The sequence below is a fragment of the Meriones unguiculatus genome, chromosome 18, assembly GCF_030254825.1.
Source record: "Meriones unguiculatus strain TT.TT164.6M chromosome 18, Bangor_MerUng_6.1, whole genome shotgun sequence".
In the NCBI taxonomy this organism is placed as follows: Eukaryota; Metazoa; Chordata; class Mammalia; order Rodentia; family Muridae; genus Meriones; species Meriones unguiculatus.
In genome coordinates, this window is record NC_083365.1 from 49366296 (window position 1) to 49385063 (window position 18768).

At 42.7% G+C, this 18768-nt stretch overlaps 1 protein-coding gene across 1 annotated transcript in view; it reads left to right on the top strand.

Moving 5' to 3' along the window:
* The window catches only part of Cstpp1 (centriolar satellite-associated tubulin polyglutamylase complex regulator 1), a 158514-nt gene that overhangs the window by 53830 nt on the left and 85916 nt on the right, over positions 1-18768 (top strand). The window contains exon 3 of the mRNA XM_021640833.2: positions 4288-4418. Coding sequence (XP_021496508.1) covers positions 4288-4418 — 131 coding nt within the window. The remainder of the gene's footprint in view (positions 1-4287; positions 4419-18768) is intronic.

The window sequence follows — 18768 nt, forward strand, 5'->3', positions numbered from 1 at the left end:
TGGCTTTTGTCGTTATTTTACATTTAGTTATTTGTATATGACATGTGTGGTCAGAAAACAACCTTTTGTTTTGGTTTGGTTTTTTGAAACAAGGTCTAAGTAGCCCTGGCTGGCTTGGACCTCACTATGTAGACCAGGCTGGACTGAAACTCACGAAGATCTGACTGCTTCTGCCTCCCAAGTACACTATTACGCCTTGTCTAGAGGACAACTTTCAAGAGTTAGATCTCTCTTTCCAACACACAGATCCCAGGGGTCGAATTCAGGTCATCTGGCAGTGCTCCTTACTTGCTGAGCGAGCACTTATCTCTCTAGCCCAGTGTGGGATTATTTTAGAAGCCAAAGATGTTGGATATTCCACTTGTAAGTAAGCCATTGTTGGCAACGAAAAGACAAAGATTCTCAGCAGTAACCTGTGGGGTGGCCGGCTTTGGATTTGTTTTTTAATGATACTATTGATTCATTTAGAGTATGTGCTTGTGTATGTGTGTTTGTGCGAGGGGTAGGGGAGAGATAACATACACATGAGTTCCATAGAGTGCATTTGGAGGCCAGAAGACAACTAGCCAGGGTCAGTGCTCCGTACATACCACATAGGCCCAAGGGATAGAACTCAGGTTGCTGACAGTCTTGATGGCAGATGCCTTTTCCTGCTGAGCCATCCAGCTAGCTTGGTCTGTCCCACTTGGACTCACTTCTTTAGTGCTTCAGAGAATATACAGACAATGAACCGGGCAGTTTTCCTGGTTCATATCTGTGTATAGAAGCTCATTCCGAAGGCACTACATTTCAAAACCACCTTTGTTGAAGTCCTCGTGCACAGCGTCATCACCCACTCTCCGCCACAGTAGGTGCACTGCGCGTTAGAACAACCGAGGGGCAGATAACAGCAGGGCAGGGAAGTAGAAGATGTTGGAAACCCTGTGCTGGATTCCTGCTTGGAAGGGCTTTGCAGCTCTGTAGACGAAGCAGTGGGTGAGAGGCAGCTTGTGCTCGTGTGTTGTCTTATGCTTGTGTGTTGTCCAAACTGCTTCAGGGCTCTGCAGCACAGGCAGTCATGCTCCACTGACTTCCCTCAGCAAACTGCCGCTGCCAAATTCTGTCGCAGATAGGCAGTGCAAAGAAAACAGTTAGGAGCTTTAGGCCTCGCCTGCGCCTCACAAGGAAAGAAAGAACAAATCCAGGAACTGTTACTTGAGGGACCAAGTCATGCAAAGGAACACATCTTTGGGGGTTGCCAACTTTTTGAAGAACAAAAGTTCACTCTTCCGGAAAAACCCCAACCACCGAGAGTGAAGTGTGGCTGCTCAGGGTTCACACTGTGCAGGAGCTCGGGGCAGTGTCTGTGACATCACCCTATGATAGGATGGAGTGCAGAGTCGTCCAGTGTGAAAGCTTCCACTCAAGGTGTGCCTGCGCACAGAAATCCCAGCCTGCGTGAAGAAAACCCACGTAAGAAAGATCACTAGGAGGCACCCTAGGGTCCTCAGTGAGACAAAGAAAGCAATAGTAATGGTCTTAAAACAGCAAAGCATGGTAAGTAAAAACACAAAATTAAACAAAAGCATGTGTGTGCTTTAAAGAGGGAATTCTCAAACTGTTCATAGACACAGCCTCATTTTGCCTGAGAATTTTCTCCTCCTCGTGTGTTTGCGTGCATTCGCGCGTATGAACGTGGGCATATGTGTGCAGCAGAATGCGTGTGAAGGGCAGCTGACAGCCTTGGTGCTGGTCCTCACCTCCCTCCTTGTGTGAGAAAGTCTCTTGGTTGTTTTCTCACTACATGGCCGGGCAGTGGCCTACAGTCTTCTGGGCATTCTCCTGTCTCCACACCTCTCCCCTCTCCATAGGAGCGCTGTGATGGCAGAGGCTCCGGCTGCAGAGGCTCTGGTGCACATGATTTTCTTCTGCTCTCTGTTTTGGGATATATAACTAGTACTGAAATTACTGAGAAGCTGTAAAATTGTGTTCCAGAAAGAACTTTCTCAACAGGTTCTCCAGCATGTCTCCCTCCCCTTCTCTTTTTCCTTCCTTCCCAATAGACAACCCAGTAGATAGGAAGTGGTGCTTCATTTTGATTTGTATTTCCTCAATGTTGTAATATTTTTATGTTGATTCTTTAATTTTATTTTATTAAAACTTTATTATAAAAACCCTCTAAATAAAAGATACCATTCTCTTTTATTAACTAAACCCAAAGTTTTCACCTCAATGAGCCTCTGTATAGTGAGAGCAGCCATTCTGAAGGTAAGAGCTTCACTCTGGGTTTTATGATCTGAGTCTATCCCTGGAACCCACATGGTAGAGAACTGACTCACACAAGCTATCCTCTGGCCTCCACATATGTGCTGCGGCACGCATCTCTCCCTTCACCCCACATAAATGAGTAAGAAAGTAAATAAATAATAGGAAATTAAAACAGAGAGAGCAAATTATATTGTGGAGACTCATACACAAGATATAGTGGACCTGTGTGGCATCAGGAACAGAAGCACAAGAAGACATTGCATTTGAGAATGTTAGGTTTGAGGTAGTGTTAGAAAGCTATGCTGAGGGCCTGGGGAGATGGCTCAGTGGTTAAGAGCATGTACTTGCAGAGAGCCCAGGTTTAATTCTTAGCATTCACATTAGGTGACTCACAACTGCCTATAACTCCACCTCCAAGGGGATTGAAAACCTTCGGCCTCCGAGGGCACCTGAAGTCTCATGAACATAAACACTCACACACACACACACACACACACACACACACACACACACACACACAATTAAAAGTAAAATTTAAAAACTGTACTAAGGATGTGGTTTCACCATCATTAGCCCCTTCACAGTGTAGAACATGACCTAACTTTCTGCCCTGGGTATAAAGCACACATCGGGACCATTTTTTGCAGGAGAGCTTCATAAATTTCAGATACAGTATTACCATTTTAGACTCCCTTTGCTGGAAATGCAGTCTGCCTCATTTCCCTATATCGGCTCATTTGCTGTATTTTTCATTTTCCTTCTCTAAGATGACAATGGCACTGCTATACACTTCATGGGTAGATTAACCCTTTTATAACTTTAAAGGCCTCTAGCAACCACACCTTGCCAGATGTTCTCAGCTGGCCTTGTATTGTGTTCAAAGTTGGTTTCTGTAGTAATTTTCCACGAGAAGAGTATTTCATCTGCTTTTTCATTGCAGCACTGTTAATATTAGAAAGGCTGACTTTCTCCTAAATGATAACATTCTGTGAAAGGCAATAGACATTCTCCCCTGAGGGGACTCATCTGTGAGGAGGGAAATGTACTGGATGTCTCTTCAAGTGTTTTCTTGTTCAGTTCAGTGATCCGTACCCTCCTTTTAGATGGTCAACAGATGAAAACTGGAATTTGGAATTACTAATGTCCCCTTATTGCTTGCCACCTTCAGTTTAGTGTCTGTGTTGCCACAAAAATGAACATGTTTTACACTCATCATTTTCTGTCAGGGAATTTAGGAGTTTTCTGGAGGCTGAAGCCTGCCCTTGGTGGTGACAATTACTGGATAATTGCCTATACTCCTATGGAATTTCCATTTTTAGATTATACTGGGCTCTACAACCTCTATTTCTTTGGCAGGAAAACCCAAAGGCAACAGAATACATTTTTTTTTTCTCCTGTCCCTGGCCCAGTTTAAACAATGACTCATGTGGGCCCTGGGGTTTTGCTTCATATTTTCATTTAGGGGCCACTTTCTACTCTTGTTTTAATTTGTCTCTAGTGTTCCTTTGGAATTCTTTATATCCGATGACACATAGGATGTGTTTCTGTGGTTATTGTTGGGGTGTACACAGTACAGTACTACCTCTAAAGGAGATAATCCATGTCTGCAGACATGTCATCCTTGTGGCAGCCAGTATATGTGGGGTTAGAACTGAAGGATATCTTTAGGGAAGCAAGGCCTGCTCGTGGAGTTTGGAGTACCAGGTAAATTGAGGGAAAAGTATTCCCCCAGAAGACACGAGTAGCAGCCTCATCCACGTAAGGACAAGGATGCTCTGTTAACCTTAAAACTTCCTGGGAGGATACTCAGAAGAGGTGAGCATGACTCTGCAGAGGGCTGTGGTTGTATGAAGGCCTTCTCATAGAAGGACTCTATCTAAGCTATAGTTCAGAATTTCATGAGTAGAAAAAAAAAAAAAACAAGATATCCTTCTCTTGTTCATTGGTGCTTCTGTCTGGGTTTACATTTTCATTCTGGATCCAGCCTTCTGGGTTTCATCTAATGATGAATTCTTCATTTTTTTTTTTTTCTTGTTCTAGTTTTAACAGTGTATGCCAAGGAACTCACATTCTCTTCCGGGAATTCAGCTTCATACAAGCCACACCTCACAACAGGGCATCATTTTTACGGGCCTTCTGGAGATGCTTTCGAACCGTAGGCAAAAATGGTGGTAAGTCTTCTTGACTCTGTTTTGCCCCATTTCTCACCTTCCCATTTTCTATCCTTCCCATATATTTGCCCTTGAAGAACAATATTTATATATTGGGTATGTGTCTCTGTGTGTCTGTAGGTTGTGAAGTGACCCATTCAGAGTGTTTGGAATGCACATTGGAAGATAATGGTGCACACTTGAAGGTCAGAGGACAACTCTGAGGAGTCGTTTCCTTCTACCTTGGGGGTTCTAGGGATTGAACTCAGATCATCAGGCTTGGCGATGAAGTGCCTTTTTACCTACTGATCCATCTTGCCAGCCGCATCTGTTTTTATCATGATCCTATAAATACTGTTTCACTGCAGGCTTTAGAATACTTTCTTTTGAGGAGACAACTATGCTGTGTCAAAAATATGTATTTTTAGATTTTACTTATTTATTATGTATACAATATTCTGTCTGCATATGTATCTGCACACTAGAAAGAGCACCAGATTTCATTATAGATGGTTGCTGGGAATTAAATTTAGGACGTTTGGAAGAATGGACAGTGTTCTCCAGCCCTGTCAAAAATATTATTAACCATCATCACAATGACACCCATTAAGAACCAGTGAGCCTTTCAGAGGCCCTCTTTGGGAGGCTCCTAACTTGTTTCCTGTTTTCTTATTCTTCTGGTGTCCATCCTCTTTGCCTTTCGGAGTGGGGATTAAGCATTTTAGCCAGAGTCCTCCCTCTTGATTAGTTTCTTTAGGTGTATAGATTTTAGTAGGTTTATCCTATATTATATGTCTATATGAGTGAGTATATACCATGTGTGTCTTTCTGCTTCTGGGATAGCTCACTCAGGATGATCCTTTCCAGATCCCACCATTTACTTGCAAATTTCATGATTTCCTTGTTTTTAATTGCTGAGTAGTATTCCATTGTGTAGATGTACCATAATTTTATCCAAGCAGATGTTGAGACTTATGGCCAAACTTTGGGCAGAATGTAGGGAATCTTATGAAAGAAGTGGGAAACAATAGGAAGAGCTGGAGAGGACAGGAGGTCTACAAGGAGAGCAACAGAACCAAAAAATTTGAGCACAGGGGTCTTTCCTGAGACTCATACTCCAACCAAGTACCATGTATGGAGATAACCTAGAACCCCTGAACAGATGTAGCCCATGGCAGTTCAGTGTCAAGTGGGTTCCATAGTAATGGGAACAGGGACTGCTTCTGCATGAACTGATTGGCCTGCTCTTTGATCACCTCCCCCTGAGGAGGGAGCAGCCTTACCAGGCCACAGAGGAAGACAATGCAGCCACTCCTGATGAGACCTAACAGACTAGGATCAGAAGAAAGAAAAAGAAACCCTCCCCTACCAGTGGACTTGGGGAGGGGAGTGTATGGAGAAGGGGGAGGAAGGGAGGGATTGGGAGGTGAGGAGGGAGGGAACTAGAGGGGGTATACAAAGTAAATAAAGTATAATTAAAAATTTAAAAAAAGCCTGCATTTGAAAATAAAATTAAAAAAAAAAAGAACCAGTGAGCACATGACGATAGTAACACACTCGATCGTCATAGCAGCTCTCCATGCAAGCTACTGTAATCTCCATCTTAAAAATCCTGAAACAGGGCCAGAGAGTTAAGTAGTTTGGAAGATTACCTAGTAAATGACAGACCCAGTGTAATACCCTTGCAACCTGACTCCAAAGCCCTTGCTCTTAGCAAATATTAGGTTCTGTGCAGTAAATAAAAGGGACAGTATGAACACAGACAGATTGCACTTTACCGCATTTCATTTTACTGCATTTTGCAGCTTTGTGTGTTAGGTCCCTGTCATGCAAGGCTATAGGCACCATTTCTTCAATAGTGTGTGTGTGTGTGTGTGTGTGTGTGTGTGTGTACACCCCACCCCCAGCTGGCTGGCTGTCTCTCTCTCTCTCTCTGGTGAGACATCAATATTTCAAACTCTTTATGACTGCTATATATTTTGTGGTGATTCTGTTCAGGAATCTTTGATCTTACTGTAGTTTTTGTTTGGGAGCCATGACTGACGGCCAGATAAGACAGCAAACTCCACACTTAAGTGTTGTACATGTTCTGAATGTTCTGCAGTGAGCCACGTCTTCATCTTGCTCCCTCTCCTTGAGCCTCTTTGTTCTTTAAGGCACAACATTGAAATTAGGCAAGTACTAACCCTATTGTGGCTTCTAAGTGTATAAAGAAAAAAAGATTGACAGTTTAAATTAGAACCTAGAAATTTTAAAACTCTGAAAGAAGAAAAAAAAAGCACTAAAAACAAAACAAAGCAAAAAACAAGGTCTTTTCTATCAACTAGCCAATTGTGAGTGCAAAGGAAAAATCTTGAAGTATTCTTTAGATGCTACTCAAGTGAAAGGAAAGACAAACTGTTGAGCTGGACATTGTGGCACATACCTGTAATCTCTGTACTTGGGAGGTTGAGGTAGAAGGACCATGAGTTCAAGAGTAGCCTGTGCTTTAAAGCACAGTAAACATATATACATGAAAGCAAAACACTTGTATACCTAAAAGAAACCTTAAAAAAAGGAAAACATAAGGAAGAAAGGAAAAAGTTGGTAAAGCAGGGAGGGGAGAGAGGAAGAGGAGGAAGAGGAGGAGGAGAAGGAGAAAGAGAGAGAAAGAACATGAACACAAGCACCTTATTGCTAATATGGAGGATGTCTTAGTGGTCAAAATAGAAGATTAACTAGTCACAGTATTCCCTTAAACCAAAGCTAGCCCAGAGCAAGGCCCCGACTCTCTGACTCTCTTCACCTCTGATGTTTCAGAGAAGCTGCAAACGTCTGACATTAGCAGAGGGTGTTTCTTTGGTTTGAGGAAAGAAGCTGCCTCTGTATTACAAGGACAAGGAGGTGCAGCCAGCACTGGTACAGAGCTCTCAGCAGGCTGTGCAGATGTAGCTAAGCCAACTGACAAAGGGTGACCCCAAACGGCAGACTCTCAGGGAGGAGAAATAGCTTTCTGTTGGAAGAAGATGCCGTTGAGGACTTTCATAGCTAGAGAGAACTCAGTGCGGGGTTCAGGACAGGCCGCCCTCCTGTAAGGACAGATGGAGCCGTGAAGTAGAAGCCAGTGCTCACTCGGGTCACCCATGAGCTCTGATGGCGTTGTACAAAGACAGAAACGATGTTTTCATGCCCAAGGAATAATTTTTTTTAAAGATTTATTTATTTTATTATGTATACAATGTTCTGTCTGCATGTACACCTGAATGCCAGAAGAGGACACCAATTTTCATTATAGATGGTTGTGAGCCACCATGTGGTTGCTGGGAATTGAACTCAGGACCTCTGGAAGAGCAAACAGTGCTCTTAACCTCTGAGCCATCTCTCCAGCCCCTCAACCCCCAAGGAATAATTTATTTTTATTGGTAGGTGGGGAAAAGGTTTTAGAAAGCAAACTTTTTTTTTTAAGTTAACATGAGCATTATAGAAAACAAAAATATAAGAATAAAAGAACAAAGATGTAATGGAAGTTTTGGTTTCTTTAAAAACTCAGTTATGTTATGTACATATATTTATTTTAGTTTGGGCTTTAGTTTGTGCACAGCTGATAATTGCTTCCTGTGGGGTGTGGTCTTTGCCAGCTGGAAATAGCCTGCCTCATGCAGCACATAGAGGGGTGTGGTCTAGGAGGGACATAAATATGAGAGCCCAGAAAGAGAAGGTGTGGCAGTTTGAAGACAGCAAAGATGGATGATGTGAGCTTGTAAACACACGGAGAGAAGCATTTCAGCACAGTGGCTTGGAAGAGACTGCTTGCTACTTCTGCTGTTGAGAATTGGTAGAACCCCAAAAGAACCCTCTGACCTTAAGCAGCCAGGAGAAACAAGGTCTGTGCCTTCTCTCCCCACTGGGTTGGGGGTTGGAAGGGAGACGCTTTAAGGAACTCGAAATAAAATAGAGTATAAAAAATGTGTGCAACACAAAGGTACCTGTGGTCATAAGCTGTTAACTTTACCTGTCCTGTTAAGTCCTATGTGTGTATGCAGTGTTCCAGTTATGAGGCCTAAAATCACACAGTATGTGCCCACTTTTCCATACATCGTGAACGTTCACCAGTTCAAAAATCCTAAAGCTACAGGACTATTTTGATAACTAAAAATGTACTGTTTTTAATATATTTTAGTGTGTTAGAAAAAAAAATGTACTCCTGCCTTTCCTGGAGACAAAAATTTCACTAAGGACAAAACCAGCAAAGAGTAGCCCCGAGATAGAAGAATTTTCAGAGTGGTAATTAAAATCCTGCATTCTTCCAATGCTCCAGTGAAAACGATTCACAGAATACCAAAATGCACTCGTATGGCGTCTTTCAGAGAGTTTATCAGACTTGTGCTATAAAATGTCAGCATATTCCTACACTCCGACCAGAAGATACACACACAGTAGTGTCAGTGAGCACACCTGTACAGTCTCCCTGCAGGCTTCCTCCTGCCCCACTGCTGCTAGCCTAATGAACAAGTCCCAACTCAGACTGCTCAAAGGTGTTATAACAGTTCATTGTCTAAGACACATCTTTTCTATTGATGATACAGATATTTTCAAGTTGATTAATCCGCTAGCTCTGGGAACATCTATAAAGCATAAGCGTGGAATAAAGAGAACTTTGTATACAATAAACACAAATTCTTTACTAAAAATGTCCAACAGATCTATCTATGGTATACTTGAAACTCATTGTGGAGAGTCTAGCAAAGAGACTTCTCCACACCCTTCTTCTCTTTGCCACTTCAAAGTGTAATTTCAAATTATCTAGGAATATGTTGGTAAGGCAATAGCTATCATAAAACAGTGACTCCTCTGATGGACCTGGGCACAGTAAGTTGAAACCTTCTGAAAAGACTTGCCATTTTAGTTGTGTTTAAAAACATTCATGGTAGTGTACACTTTTAAGCCCAGCACTCAGGAGACAGAGACAGATGAATCTCTTGAGCTTGAGGCTACAGAGTGAGTTCCAGAACAGCACTCAGGAGGAGGACAGGAAGGTCAGGAGTTCGGGCTTGTGGTAAGCTACATATCAAGTTCAAGGCAAGCCTGGCTACGTGAGACCCTATTTCAAAAAACAAATGAACAAAAAATACCATTCATGATTCATGGAAGGAAGTTTAAATATCAGCATTAATAATGGTTTGGAAGAAGTTGATTCCAGCACGCCTGGATGAGCATGAGAAGTTCTCGTCTTGAGGAAAGTAACTACAGGAGTGGAGAAAATGGCAAGAGACCTAGAATTGGATGTGGAGTTTGAAGGTGTGAGGCAACTCACATGATCTCAGCCCAGACTCTGGCAATGAGGAGCCGCTTTTCATGAATGCGCAAAGGAACTCTCTTGAAATGAATCTTTTCTGCCAGAGGCCAGCAAACAAATCATTGTGGGAATTACAGAAAGGATTTAGAATATGCTGCAAGCTCAGTTATTGACACATTGCCAGTTTTTGAGAGGGTTTAATCCAGCTGTGAAAGATTCTCCACTGTGTGCTCAGTGCTGTCAAACAGCATCCCGAGGGATAGAGAGCTTCCATGAAAAGAGGAGCCGACCTGGGTGGCAGATTTCATTGTTGTCTTATTGTAAGAACTTGCCTCAGCTACCCAGCCTCCTCAACCACCTTCCTCACAGGTCAGCAGCCATCAACGCAACGCTGTGGCAAGACCCATGTCCAGCAGAAACCTCATGAAAGGTTCAGATGATAATTAGCATTTTTTTAAGTGATAAAGTATTTATTTTTTAGCTAAGTATCTATATCGTGGTTTCAGATGTTATGCTTTGAACAAATAATAGACCATAGTACAGTGTAATAGTGTAATAGACTAATAATGTAGCGTAAATGTAAAGGCAGGCAGTGTCCATGGACATGGAAGAGCACTTTCCGATTCCAGCTCTGCAGGGTCTGCAGGATTGGTGATCGGACTTCGCATGTAAAATGAGTTAGAGGTCGTAGTGTCTGTGTTTCTAGCCAGGGCAACTGAGTAGGAATATTGGAGTTGAACTGAGCCTAACGGCACAGGTGTGTAAACCTAGCTACTCTAGAGGCTAAGATGGAAGAATCTCAAGTTCAAAGTAGGCCTGGCCTACAGAATAAGCCAAGGCCAGCCTGGGCAACTCAGGCAAGGTTCTTTCTCAAAATAAAGATGCTTAGGGCTTAGCTCAGTGGTAGTTCACTTGCCTAGAATGTGGGAGGTCATGGGTTCAATTTCTAATATCCACACACATACACAAATATTGTGAGTGAACAGCCGATTTATTGAAGAAAATGTTTGTTTTTTTAAAGTTGTGATAGACTAAATAGGAAAGCTTGCATTTAAGCTATTTTTAATGTACAGTTTTATGGTAATCATTGTATTATTTCACAGCCATCACCACCTCCCATCTCCAGTACTTTCTTATCTTGCAGAACTGAAATTCTGTACCCATTAAAGATAACTCCTCCATTCTCTTTCATAGAAGGAATTATATAGAGTCACAGTGTTTGTCCTTTGTGACTAATATGGTATAGTGCCTAGTTCACCAAGTCTAATTTCTCAGTTTCCAGGGCTGAGGATGCAGTTCATGTTGGTAGAGCACTTGCCCAGCAGGCACAGACCCTGAGCTTGATGCTCAGCACTGCTTCAGACTGGGCAGCAGAGACAGGAAGGGTCATAAAATCAGGGCCATGCTTGGCTACAAGCTGAGTTCAAGGCCAGATAAGCTACAAGAGACCCTTTCTCAAACAACAACAACAAAAACAAAAAACAAACAAAACCGTTTAAATAGTGAGCCCAACTTAAACAAAGGGAAGGCCTAAGTCATCTCCTCAGTCAGCACCTACTTTCGGAGGCTCACTGTCTTAGGTAAGTGGATGGGCACAAGGTTCAGCTGTTCTCACCGAGTTTACAAGCTTCTTCCGTAACGCTCTAAGCAGGACCCTGTTTCTTTATGTGTGGCCACCGGAGCCTTTTGGAAAATGGTCCAGTATCTTATTAGATCATTTCAGCTATCCTGACAGGCAGATAATATGGGTATTGTTTTGTCTACTTTGTAACTAATCAACTTGTGTAACTTGGGTGTCTCCCTATTAGAGAAGTTACACCTGTGCTCTCAGGTGCAGCTGACTTTCTGAGGACCTCCCTTTCTCTCTTATGCTTCATGCTTAAGCCCATATTAAGACCAGTAATAAAACTCTGGACTCTGAGGAAGAAGTGGAGTGAGATAAGTGTGTGGGAGTTTCACTTGGAGGAGGACCGCACACGTGGCTCATGTGGCTCGCTGTCAAGCTGCTGATGAGCTCGCCCAAGGCTTTTTCTACTTTTTCGACTCTGATTGCTGCTTCCTTAACCTGTAACCCTAGAGACTGCTCATCTCTGTTTTCCTGGGGCACAAGAAGTGGCTGGTGTAGTGGCAATAGCATCCTTCCCTTTACAGAATGAAGGGTGGACTCGGCTTCTAAGTGAGCTGGCCCACTGGTCTCCGTGGACACACGGCCACCCACACTGTGAGTGCATGAGTGAGGTCTACACTTTCACCAGACCCTGTCTTGCCAATCCCTTCCAAGTCCCTTGGTCTGTCCTAAGAGCCTCATTGAAGATTTGTGATGCCTAAGAATGTTGGATTGGTTTTGGTGGCATGCATATGGAGATAACTACGGAAAACAGTCCAAATAGCCTTTTCCCCCTGATTTAGAAGCAGGGCCTCTTCAGGAATGTATTTATTTTCACGGGGGATTCATATAGCATTTGAATCCTTTATAGAGCAGATGTGGATTTCTTTATCTTTCTAATCGCAGCTGCCAGTGATACAGCCAGTTGCTGAGGGAAAGCACCTCCGAAATTCTCTCTGATCCTCTCGGGCCATAAAAAAAACTTAGAATTCAGACTGAACACTCATTTCTAAGCTTCTCAGCTATACAGCTTCTGATTTCTTAAATACCAACTGCAAAGTTTGTGTCTAGATGTGCCTAAAATCTTTCCTTAAACACTTTTAATAGTGTCTTGGCTTTTTCCAAGAAACATTTGGAACACCTTCCAGAGAGTGTCAGTACCCGGCTTTAAACCGGCGTAAGCAAAAACTCTTGGAGTCAACGCTTGGCAGGAAAAGATTTATTAACCCTCCCACCCCAGTTAGATGCCAGCACCGACTCCGCTGAGCTGCACTATGCTGTTCTTCTGCAGATAATTTCCTTAAAACATCATGTTCATATTTTAGCATTAGCAGGAAGAAGTTAAACCTTCTGGGAGGTAGCAGAGGAGGCTGGAGTTCAGCACAACACTTCTAAACTGAAGCCACCTGGAGAAACTTAGCGCGCTGACCCTCCAGCAAGAAACCATTTTCTTCCAGCTATTAGCAAGTACAGGGATGCGATGTCATTTCTGCACGACTGAGCTCTGAATGATGCTAATTTTCCTGTGTCTGAATTTCAGATAATCTCATGAACACTACAGTAAGCCTCTCGCTATCTGGGCAACTTTAGACTTTTGGAAGCAGAAAGATCTATTCAAATGTAAAAGACCTTTAAAATTCATCTCCTTGCTTTGGTATTTCTTTCAGTGTGGAGAGATTAATCTGAATTTTCTGAGCCTGGAAAAGACTTAGATTCTTTTGAAGTAAATCTTTACTTCTGTTTGGGAGTATTAGCCCCAAAGAGCTTTTTGTTCTGTTTCTTTTCAATAAGAATGTAGCTAAGGGCTTTGTTCTTTACCAACAGAAATACATATTTTATATATATTTTCATTTGATAAAATAACGATAGGCACTTCTCCTACTGTGAAGAAGTATCTACCAAGAGAATTGTCATCATGTCACCAACAATTAGAAAAGCAGTTGTTCTCTGAAACAACTGTTGTCATACACAGTGGTGATTGTGGGACCTGGGAAGCAGTTGTAGTTTTCTTCCTTACTTTTCTTTCTTTTCTTTTCTTTTGGTTTTTTTAAGACAGGGTTTCTTTGTGTAACCCTGGCTGCCCTGGAACTTGCTCTGTAAATCAGGCTGGCCTTGAACTCAGAGATCCACCTGCTGCAGCCTCCCTGAGTGAGTGCTGGGATTAAAGCCAGGGGCCACACTACCTCCTGACATTTCATTTCCTCTTCTTCCTGCCTTTTATTTTATTACTTATTCATTTATTTATTTTGCATCAGGATCTTACTATGTAACCATTGTTGTTTGTTTTGAGATGTGGTCTCAAGAATCCCAGGCTGGCTTCAAAGTTTCTGTGTAGCTAAAGATGACCATGAACTCCCGAGCACTGCCTCCACCTATCCCCTGCCTCCACCTCCCGAGCACTGGGATCACAGGTTTCCCATTTGAAAGTCAGTAACAGTCTAAGGAGACAGCTATGCAAATAGCACGACAGTTTTCTGGAGTTACCAAGGCACAAATTGGGGTTTAGGGATGCTGAGGTAGCCAGGCTTTGCAGCCTAGACTAGCAGTGAGAAAGGTTGTTCAGGGATACATGGATCTCTACCTACAAATGTTACACATTTTATGAGTTTAAATAACCACCAGAAAACAGAAAGCCATACATTCCAGTGAGATGGAGAGACCTCAAAATATTCCTGGTGTTTCCTGGGTAAGAATCTCAGCAGCTTAAATGCAGAGTTTGAAGGGTGGGGTATAGCCCAGTGGTTTAGCACGCGCATCGCACGCACACAGCCCTGGGTTCAATTCCAGCTCAGAAAACCGAAACACAGCAAAGCACTGATCTGGTCTATAAGGAACTTGGCTGTATACATACCATGTGTATTGCTTGGACTTAATGGCCTGTTGGCTTCACCGTGGTGTAAAAGTGGTAGAGTATCAGGAAGCTGTTTTGAGGGGCTGCTGGAGAGGTGGTTCAGTGGTTCAGAGCACAGGGAGTCTCGCTCTAGAAGGGGAGCTGAGTTCAATTATCAGTATGCATGTTGGGCAGCTCGCAGCTGCCTGGAACTGCAGCTCCACTGCAATCCATGATTCTAAAGGCACCTTGCACTCATATGCACAACATATATATATGTGTATATATATATATATATATATATATATATATATATATATACACACACACATAAAACTAAAAGCGTATCTTTTCTAAAATGGCTCGGGGCTTTAACCCACCGTTAACCTCTTCTTTAAGTTAGGATCACTATTCATTTGGGTTTTGTTGTTGTTCATTTTTTGAGAAAGGGTCTCTTGTAGCTTATCTGGCCTTGAAGTCAGTACATAGCCAAGGACGGCCTTGACTCAGGGCCTCTGACCCTGAGTGACAGCATCACAGGCATGCACCACCATGCCCAGTTTTAAGCAGTGCTGAGGATCAAGCCCAGGGTCTGTGCCTGCTGGGTAAGTGCTCTACCAACCTGAACTGCATCCTCTCAGCCCTGGAAACTCTGAAGAATTAGACCTGGTGAATTAAGCAGCTCACAAAGGACCAGCACTGGGACTGTATATAATTCCTTCTAGGAAGCACAAGCAAATAAGATTTTTGAAAGCATGACGACATGAAATGATTGCTTTAGAAAATGTTAGGAAGTTCATTCTGGCTGTGGTTTAACATATAAGAGCAAACCTTCATTGCGGATAAAAAGGGAATAATGCTAAATGCTTATTTTGTGTCAGCCAGAGAAAACTGTTTTACATATACTCATTTAATCATCACAGCAAACGTGAGTCAGTATGACTACTACCATTTTCACATCAAGAAACTAATAGCCAGAGAGTTAAAAGTACATGTCACAAATGTTTTAAAAATTAACTAATTAATAATATTATTACTATTATTAAGTGTGTGTGTGAGAGAGAGAGCAAAAGAGAGAGACAGAGAGTGTGTGTATGAATGCGTGCTGGGGTGGACTTCAAAAGAAAGCTGTGTGGAGTCAGCTCTCTCCTTACCCCTTTGTGTAGATTCCAGGGATCCATCTCAGGCAGTGCACCATCTTGCTGGCTGGCCACAAAGCTTTCTAAGCAGCACGACTCATATTCACAAAGGCCATGTTTGTAACACTCTGCTGGACTGCCTGAATACATATGACCCAGTTATGAGGGCTTTGTAAGTCCTAAAAAGAAGTGCATCCTTTCTCCAGAGGTTAGCGGGACCCTATCACTGGCAAGTGTGGGAAAGAGTGCCTGGCAGTTAACTAAGGCGGAAGGCAGAAACAGGAACAGAGATGACTGGGGAGCTGGAGAACTGTTGATAAGATATGCCGATTGATTAGGTGTGGGGTGTAGGGAAGAGGTAGGAATGAATGCCGGGGCTGAAGAGGCGGCTCAGAATGTGCTCTTCCCGAGGACCCGAGTTCAGTTCCCAGCAGCCACGTAAGATGGCTCACAGCTCCAGAGGCTCTGACACCGTCCTCAAGCCCGAACTCACACAGACATACACATACACACATATAAAAAGAAATCCTTTTTAAAGAAAAGAATAAATGCCAGGATCTAAACTATTGCTAATTATCTCTTAGGAGGTAGAGGATAGATGTTCAAGGCTAGCCTGGGCTACCTGAGGCCCAGTTTCAAGTATAAATAAATAAATAAATAAATATTCCTATTTCCTTTCTTCCTTCCTTTCATCTTTCTCTTCCCACCCTCACTGTACATTTCATCCTGAGCTCACCTGTCTTTGCCTTCATGGTCTAGGTGGATTCGTTCTGTAAACATTTATGTCTCACACTGTTTAGGCAGAATTGTTTTTAAAACTTTTTATTGATTCTTTGTGAATTTCACATTCCAATCCCACTCATCTCCCAGTCTCCACCCTTGCAACACCACTATCTGCAAAAGAAAAAAAAAAAAGATCTTGTTGTGGAAGCTGTGATGTGTCAGTGTATCCCACAGTGTAGGCTTTTGTCCACACGTCTTCACTTGCAAATGTCCACTGCAGTGAGTCACTGGTCTGGTCTGAGCCACTGGCTTCTGCACTGTCTCTACTAGACTACCACAGGGACTCCTCTCAGATATCCTGATATGTAGGCAGAAATTCTTATTCATCGTTGTGGACTCTGCAGAGAACTGACAAAATCCCCACTTTCAGAGCTTAAGTTCTAGGAATCAGAGACGTTTCTAATTACATGGTTTTTAAAAATGTAATTTTTCTAGAATATTCAACATCATGTTGGGTGAGTTGAGGGGAAGTGCACACAGGGAAAGCTCTGTCCTGCCTTTCTTAACTGCATCCAGGGTGACCCCTGCCCTCATTTCCACCCAGAATGAGGTAGACACAGACACAGACAGAAAATAACTTCCGGAGTTGTTCCCTATTTGAGTTTCGTTTTTTTATTTTCATTTCTTCAGAAAATTTTCTCTAGAAAAAAAATTGACAATGTTTATGGCCTCGATTTTTTTTTTTTTTAACCTTCTTACCCTCAATAACTTAATCTTTTCCTCTACTTAATTTTTCCCCATTTTAATTATTTGGGTCTGTCACACGGGTCACACAATGCTGTGTATTCCACACAATGGAATGCTTCTGTCACCACTCCTTCCCATCCAAATCTCCTCACCCTCAGTTCACAGGAACCTTGGGTTGCTAACGTCCTTTACCCTTTCAGGTCTGGGTTTAGAGGTCAGCTCCTTGAAGGGGCCTTCTCTTTATCACCCTTCATCATCCAAATTAGGACCCTCCAGGGTTCCTCTTCAGATAGATAGATAGATAGATAGATAGATAGATAGATAGATAGATAGATAGAGGTAGATAGAGATAGAGGTGTGAGAGAGAAAGAGAGAGAGAGAGAGAGATTGTTTGAGACAAGTTTCTCGGTGTAGCCCTGGCTGTCCATGAACTCTCTCTGTAGACCAGGCTGGACTCGAACTCAGAGATCTGCCTGCCTCTGCTGGGATTAAAGGCATGAGCCACCACACCCCGCCATTCTACATTTTTTAAAATTTTTTTCTACATTTATTTGTTTGGATGTTTATGGTGTGTGTGCGCACGCGCGTGCGCACGTGTGCATGTACATGCACTTATCACACTCATGTATGCATTGGTGCTTGTGTGGAAGACACATGTGGGACAGGTCATCAGGCTTGGTAGAAAGTGCCTTTACCCAGAGTCATTGTGCAGTCCTAGCTGTATATATATTTTTGAAGATTTATTTTTATTCCTGTGTATGTGTGTGTGTTATGAAACCATCCTCATGTGTGTGCGTGCATGCCCTTGGAGGCCAGAAGAGCGTGTCAGATCCCCTGGAGCTGGAGTAACTGCCAGGACTGAGCCTCCCACGTGGGTAGTAGGAACCGCACTCAGGTCCTCTAGAAGAGCAGAAAGTGCTCTTAACCTCTGAGCCATCTCTCCAGGGCCCTGCATGTTTGTTTGTTTGTATTTAGTCTCATCATTTTCTATGGTTCCTTACAAGGTATTTATTTGAATGACACTATTTAGTGTCTATATTTCCCTTATTAGATTGTAAGACTTATAAGGGCAAGACCCTTATGCTGGCAATTATATCCCTACCTCCCAATGCAGGTAAATGGTTTCTTATTTCACCTGAAGGCTCACTGTTGCCCCTCTAGCATCCAGAGAGGGTAGTTTTGAGTGGATTACATCATCATCCCTTTTATTTGAGGGTAGGATTGATTATGAAAATCTGTTTTTCCTTAACTTGTATCTTGTAGGAGTGTTTTGCTTTTGTACTTTTTAAGATAAGGTCTTACTGTGTATCCTTGGCTGGCATGATGATATGTAACTAATCCCAAGCAGGTAAGAGGATCCTTTGAGCCCGGGAGTTCAAGGGCAGTTGAGGCAAATAGTGAGACCCTGTCTTAAAAGAATGTAATCATGGACACTAGCTATGTAGCGACTGTAGGGAGTCATTGACATCCATGCTCTGAGAGCTGTGCTAACAACCAGTACTGTACTTAAAGCTCTACTGAGTTATACTGTAATTGCAGCTAAGTGCTACTAAATTAAATATTATACTTCCAAATGAGTAATTTGAATAATTAAAAATTAGTGAGAAGAAACCTCTTTTTTTATTTTTTATTTTTTTGACAGGATTTCTTGTGACCCTGACTATCTGTCCTGGGACTCTACCTATGAAGACCAGGCTGGCCTCCAATTTGCAGAGATCCTCCTGCCTCTGCTTCCTGAGTGCTGGGATTAAAGGCGTACACCACCATGCCTTTCTTCTTTTGTATTCTGGGTGTTTCTGAAAGACTTCACAAACTAGTGGTTGTCCAAGTGTACATGCCTTGGCCTGCAGATAGCAACTGCAGTTAGTTGGCTTGCAGTAATAAAAGTGCTTTAAAAAATTAGATGCCAACATTACACAGAAAAAATCTCAAGTACAGCTTCACTTGGAAAATGGAAAATCCTCCCAACACCGTGCCCACATTCCTGCAGGAAGACAGATCATCAGGGTGGAGCTGCAGCTGCCCCAGTCAGACAGGGCATGTGGCCTCAG